The sequence below is a fragment of the Mus caroli genome, unplaced genomic scaffold, assembly GCF_978045245.1.
Source record: "Mus caroli unplaced genomic scaffold, Mus_caroli_1 scaffold_7, whole genome shotgun sequence".
NCBI classification, from domain to species: Eukaryota; Metazoa; Chordata; class Mammalia; order Rodentia; family Muridae; genus Mus; species Mus caroli.
This window is the reverse complement of record NW_028227262.1, coordinates 90909949-90916820: the sequence shown is the minus strand read 5'-3', so window position 1 is coordinate 90916820 and position 6872 is coordinate 90909949. Positions and strand designations below refer to the sequence as shown.

At 38.3% G+C, this 6872-nt stretch overlaps 1 protein-coding gene across 1 annotated transcript; it reads right to left on the bottom strand.

Moving 5' to 3' along the window:
* Positions 1-3937: 3937 nt before the first annotated feature.
* Positions 3938-5932, bottom strand: LOC110295620 (vomeronasal type-1 receptor 53-like). The gene is made up of 2 exons (XM_021164081.1): positions 5916-5932; positions 3938-4475 (listed from the first exon to the last, which is right to left on the bottom strand). Exons 1-2 carry the CDS (start codon positions 5930-5932, stop codon positions 3938-3940), a joined length of 555 nt encoding a protein of 184 aa, XP_021019740.1.
* Between the last annotated feature and the right edge of the window lie 940 nt (positions 5933-6872).

Below are 6872 nucleotides of genomic sequence, written 5' to 3'. Positions count from 1 at the left end.
GACACATTGATCAATGGAATAGAATTGAAGACCCAGAAACAAATTGAGGACCTGCACATGTATGTACATTTGATTTCTGACAAAAAAATTTGCTCAAAATATCCAATGGAAAAAAAAGAAAGCATTTTCAATAAATGGTGCTGGTTGATGTGAATGTCTGTAGGTAGAACAGTAAAAATTGCACAAAGCTCAAGTTCAAGTGGATCAGGGACCTCAACATAAAACCCAATACACTGAATGTAGTAGAAAAGAAAGTGGGAAAGAGCCTTGAACTCATTGGCACAGGGGGAAATTTCCTAAACAGAACTCCAATGGTTCATGCTCTAAGACCAAGAATTGATAAATGGGACCTCATGAAAATAGAAAGCTTCTGTAAGACAAAGGACATAGTCAATAAGACATATTAGCAACCTACAGATTGGGAAAAAGTCTTCACTAACCCCGATCTGTTAGAGGGCTAATATCCAAAATATATAAAAATCTCAAGAAGGTAACCACCAAAAAAAAAAAAAAAAACCAAAAACCAAAAAACAAAAATCAAAAACCAAACGATGCAATCAAAAAATGGATAATATAGAACTAAAGTGATAATCCACAATAGAGGACTCTCAAATGGCTCATAAGCATCTAAAGAAATGTTCAAAGTTCTTAGTGTTCAGAGAAATGCAAATCAAAACAACACTGGGATTCCACCTTACATCAATCAGAATGGCTAAACTCAAAACCTCAGGTGACAACACATGTTGTCAAGGATGTGGAGAAAGAGAAACATTCCTCCATTGCCTGTTGAATTGCAAACTGGTACAACTACCCCGGAAATCAATCTGGAGTTTCCTCAGAAAATTGGATATAGATCTAACGGAAGACCCAGCAATATCTCTCTTGCAAATATACCCAAATATGCCCCACCATGCCACAGGGGCATATGTTCCACTATGTTCATAGCAGCTTTTTCATGATAGCCAGAAGCTAGAAGCAACCCAGATGTCCTACAACAGAAGAATGGATACAGAAAATGTGATTCATATACACAATGGAATACTACTGAGCTATTAAGAATGAGGACATCCTGAGTTTTGCACACAAATTGATGGAACTAGAAAATATCATCCTGAGTGAGGTAACTCAGACCCAAAAGGACATGCATGGTATGTACTCACTAATAAGTGTATATTAGCCAAAAAAAAGTACAGAATACCCAAGATACAGACCACAGAAATCAAGAAGGTTAATAAGATGAAGGACTCAAGTGTGGACCCCTCAGTCTCACTTGGAAGGGAAAAGAAAGCAATCACAAGGGGGTGGGAGTGGGAGGAAGGATTTTTGGAGGAAAAGGGGAAATGAGGTGTGTGGAAGAGGGTATTATAATCTGGTACTGGGTGGAGGAAAGGACTGAAGGTCCCTGTGGGTGAACAGAAATAATGAAAACAGGTAACCTCGGAAGGTAGAAAATTGGGGGGACCCTCCTGAATGTACCAGAAACCTGGGAGGTAAGTGACTTGCAGGACTCAAAGGGAGAGACCCTATATGAAATGCCCTACAGTGGAGAGAGGGAACTTATAGATTCCACCTCCAGCAGAAATACAGAGCATTAGTGAGTGAGGAATGGGATTGCTATCCCACAGTCAAAACTCTGACCCATAGATGTTCCTGCCTGAAAGAACTGCAGGGATTAAAATGTAGAAGAGCCTGAGGAAAAGAAGGTCTAGTGGCAGGCCTAAAGTGAGATCTAGCTCAAGGAGAAATCCCAAGGCCTGACACTATTACTGTGGCTATAAAGCAGTCACAAAAAGGGACCTATCATGATTGCCCTTCAAAAGACCCAAGAAGCAGCTAAAAGAGTCAGATGCAGATATTTACACGCAATCACTGGATATAAGCTTCTGACCACTATGGATGAATAAGGAAAAAGCTGGAAGAAGCTGAGGAGAAGGGCAACACTGTAAGAGGACCAGATGTCTCAATTAATCTGGACTAATGTCTAATGGTAGAGAAACACTTAAATATATGTTCAGCATCCTTACCCATCAGAGAAATACAAATCAAAACAACCCTGAGATTCCATTTTTTTACCCTTCAGAGTGGCTAAGTTCAAAATTGCTAAAGACATCACATGTTGGTGAGTATGTGGATCAAGGCAAGCATTCTTCCATTGCTGATGGCAGTGCAAACTGGTACAACCACTTTGGAGATCAATTTGGTTGTTTATTAGAAATAATTGAGAATAGTTCTACCCCAAGACCCAACTACAGTACTTCTGGGCATAAACCCAAAAGATGCCATACTTTATACAAGGGCACTTGCTCAGCTATGTTCATAGCAGCTATATTCATAACAATCAGTAACTAGAAACAACCTAAATGTCCTTCAATTAAAGAATGTATAAAAATGTAGTTCATTTACATAGTAGAATACTATTTGGCTATTAAAAGCAAGGATATCATGAAACTTGCACACAAATGTATGTAGCTAGAGAATATCATTAGGAGTGAGATATAGTAAGAAAGATGACTGGAATTGGGGGGCAATGTAAAAACTGAAGCGGAAACTCTCTGAGATAAATGAGAGTGACCTTAGTGAAGTATCCGAGTAATGTGGGATTTGTAGCCTGGACTGGTAATCTTCTATAATTAGGCAAGGCTCATAGCAGAGGGCCTGGGACATCAAACCAGTCACAAAACATTCTACCTATAATCTGTTCTGCCTGCAGGATGTGCTGAGGTAATGGAGATATTGAACTTATGGGAGTGGCTAACAAATGTCTGGTACAAATTTAGACTCATAGCCCTGGAGGGAGCCCATGTTTCTTTATTACCAGGAACCAATGTCAGGACAGTTCATAGACCCAGGACAGAACCAAACGCAAGTGGAAAAAATATTAATGAAATGATTCCTAGTTATATTTTGCAATAGTCAGAGATTGGCACAACCCAATAATCACCAAAGAAGCATCATCCAGCAACTGATGGAACCAGATGCAGATATCCATAGGCAAAGACAAGGCAGAGTCAGGGAAAACCCACTGCTGAGAAGAAGGAGAAAGAATTAAAGGAGGCAGAGGGGTTTAGGTAACCAAGAGAACAGGGTCACAGAATCAACTATGCAGGGATCACAAAGGATCACAGAAATTGAAGCAACAAACACAGACTCTGTATGGGCTGAGGTAGGCCCTCTACATACACATGATAGTTGTGCAGTTTGGGTGTTCTTATGGTATCCCTAAAAGTGTGAGTTGGGATGTTTCTGTCTCTTTTGCTTATGCTTGGGGCCTTAATTTTTCCTACCCTGTTGCCTCATCTAGCTGTTATAAGAGGGTTTGTACCAAGACTTACTATTACTTGCTATACCATGCTCAGTTAATATCCTTGGGAAGCCTGTTCCTTTTCTTCTCAGGGAAAATGAGTGGATTTGGGAGAGAGAAGTTGGTGTGGATGGAATGGAATTAGTGGAGGGATGGAAAGCTGAGGTCAGGAAGTACAGTATGAAAGAATAAAAAATAATAATAATTAGGAAACAAATCTACAATGTGTTCTTAAAACTCTTTCTGGTGATTTGGGGTAAATTAAGATATTTTACAAAACACTTAAAAGTAATAAAATTCTTTTGAGTGAACACATTATCAGGGAACAATTATGATATGATTTAAAATGAAGCAGAAATGTTAAAAGAATGTATGAAATCACTAATTTTATTCAAACCATATGAAAAATCTTCTTTTGCAAGTTGAACTATTAAACAGTCCAAAAGGTATCTGTTTTTTTTTAAGAGAAATAATTGAAGCTAGACCAAAATAACTCCTTACAAGCATTACTAAGTCCAGTTGCACAGAATTCAATGACCTCCTATGACCTCTTTGAGCACCAGGAATGCAAACATGCTGGTAAAACACTTACACATATAAAATAAAATAAATCTCCTTTTTAAAAGAAGAGAAAAATTACCCTATATTAAAAAGCCTGGTGGCATTTGGCCACAAGTTTTTCAGCACATTGATTATTCTGTTATCAGAACCGATTTGTACCAAAGGAGTTATTGTGGGATAGGCATTCACCACAAACTTCTGAACAGTCAGGATGACTGGGGCATACCTCCACAACAGGACTGTGGATGAGATAATAAGGTCTACCAAGTACATGACCACAAAGAAAACCACCAGCACCAGGATGGTCTGTGTGGTCTTCTCAGGGGAGGCTCTCAGGTGCCTGATGCTATGAAGATGCTTGCATTCTCTCTGATGTCTATATAAGATAATCACCATGTATGCACTTGTGTTTATCATGACTCCTGTAAGAAACACATCTCTTAAAGTTGACACTGTTAAAATAATTCGCCTGATGATGTTGTTCGTGGGAAAATGTGAGCAGTATTTAGTGACCTTCAACTGGTTGTTCTCACTCACATTGACATAAGCACCAGCAGAGAAGAACTGATTACTGCTGAAATTGAAAAACCAAATACACAAGAAATACTTATCACTTATTAAGAAGGTGTTAATACATAGATATTACCTGTTCCTCTTAAATAAATGAAATGTATTCATTGTTCTGTCAAAATTGAGTTTAGTGCAAGTGATGCTGACTAGCATATTACAGTCTCACACTAGGATCCAATTCCTCTGAGATTAAGCAGCAGCAGCAGCAGCAGCAGCAGCAGCAGCAGCAGCAGCAGCAGCAGCAGCAGCAGCAGCAGCAGCAGCAGCAGCAGCAGCAGCAGTGTCGAAGTGTCCCTACAGAGACTGGGGAATCAATGATCCCCAGAGCTTCATAAATTACATGGTGTGAGTTTGGGAAAGATTTAAAGGTGTTCACTGGAAATGTGAAGTGTGTGTGTGTGTGTGTGTGTGTGTCTGTGTGTCTGTGTGTGTGAGAGAAATTATTGGCCTACTGAGACTTAGAATAGAGCAATGACATAGTGTGGACCGGGTCCTCTAACATGAATACCTTTATATCAACTGAGTGAAAAACTGAGAATTAAATTAAATCTGTTCATGAAGTAAAATGAATTTTAGGGGAATAGAGAATGTGTCCTCTGTGTCTGATTGACTTGATCAAGTGCGTGGGCCTTGCCTAGTGGACTGGTACAGACATTCATTGTAAATTATTTAAAACAAACTAAACATCCTGTAATGATTAAAAACATAAACACCATTTATTATTATTTTTATTAGATATTTTCTTCATTTAAATTTCAAATGCTATCCCGAAAGCCCCCTATATTCTCCCCCTGCCATGCACCCTAACCCACCCACTCATACTTCCTGGCCCTGGCATTCCCCTATACTAAGGCATATAATCTTCGCAAGACCAAGGGCCTCAACTCCCAATGATGGCCAACTAGGCCATCTTCTGCTACATATGCAGCTAGAGACATGAGCTCTGGGGTTCTGGTTAGTTCATATTATTGTTCCTCCTATAGGGTTACAGAGCCCTTTAGCTCCTTGGGTGCTTTCCCTAGCTCCTCCAGTGTGGGCCCCGTGTTCCATCCAATAGCTGATTGTGAGCATCCACTTCTGTATTTGCCAGGCCCTGGCATAGCCTCACAGGAGACAGCTATATCAGGGTCCTGTCAGCAAAATCTTGCTGGTATATGCAATAGTGTCTGGGTTTGGTGGCTGATAAACACCATTTTTTATCATTTGCTTTTTGTGGTATTGATACTATGTGGCCAGTGACTTAATGATATTAACTGTCATAATTTTGTTGTTTTTGAAAATCTTAATTTTATAATTCTACATTATCTTTTTCCAGTTTAATACTCTTGTGTGTGTGTGTGTGTGTGTGTGTGTATTTGTGTGTGTGTTGAAGCAAAAGAAAGAGGAAGATCACAACCTGTATTTCAGACTGACTTCAATCAAATCCACATTCCTCCTGCCTTAACCTTCAAAGTTCTAGGATCATATGCATGTAGCACAATACCTGTCTTCATTTTCCATTGTAATCTCCATTACATTAGTAACTGACACTGCAGCAAAATAAAAATATACTTGTGATATTCATCATCTAAATTTAAATTTATTTGGCATTTCTTTGTGAATGAATATTTTAATGACTAATTTATTATATTTGTAAGTATTAGAGGAAACCTTGAGGACTTTGACTTTAAACGATTTTATACTATTTGAAAATTGAAAAAAAAATCTCACTGCTAATGAATAGCTTACTCATTATTATATCAGTAGCACTGTTACAAAGTTCAATTTAGAAAATTTGAAATTGTAAAACTGAATTTATTTGAATCGAAACACAAATCTTTCTCATTTTCCTTTTTTCTAAGGATAAATTTATGTGGACTTAATAAGTAAGAGAAGTGAGATTTCCAGATATGTTTGAAATACACAGAAAAGATTCATTTTATTAGAAATCATTGCAAAGATGCTATAGTGAGACACATAGAACTTTGAAATTCCCAGGACATGGTCTGTCTAATCTCCTACTGCTAGAAAGGTGGTGGCCACTGATCTTTACTTTCATCTCCAGTACAAGAAAGGCATGAAAATGTTGTGGTAGGAACATTGTAGGGTGAACATCTTTGAATAAAAGGGAACAAATATAATTAATTTTATTGGAAAAGAACCGTGAAAAAAGTTGGTGGAATAAGGGTGACTTACCAGAAGAAAATATTAACATTTCCCAGGTTTATTTTGCTGCTGCAAAGTAAGAAATAATTCCAAAGAGGCAATGAGCAATGTGTGTAAAGTCACTTGAATAGGAACTGGGATATTTAATTGCTAGTCTCTCACACATAAATGTTCAGTACTGGTAGCCAAGGGTAATATGCCCAAAGTAAATGATCAAGTGTTAATGTAAAAAACTGCTGGTTAGTGATAGATCCAGTAGCAGTGCTGCCTCAATTTACATTCGTGGTCTATAGCA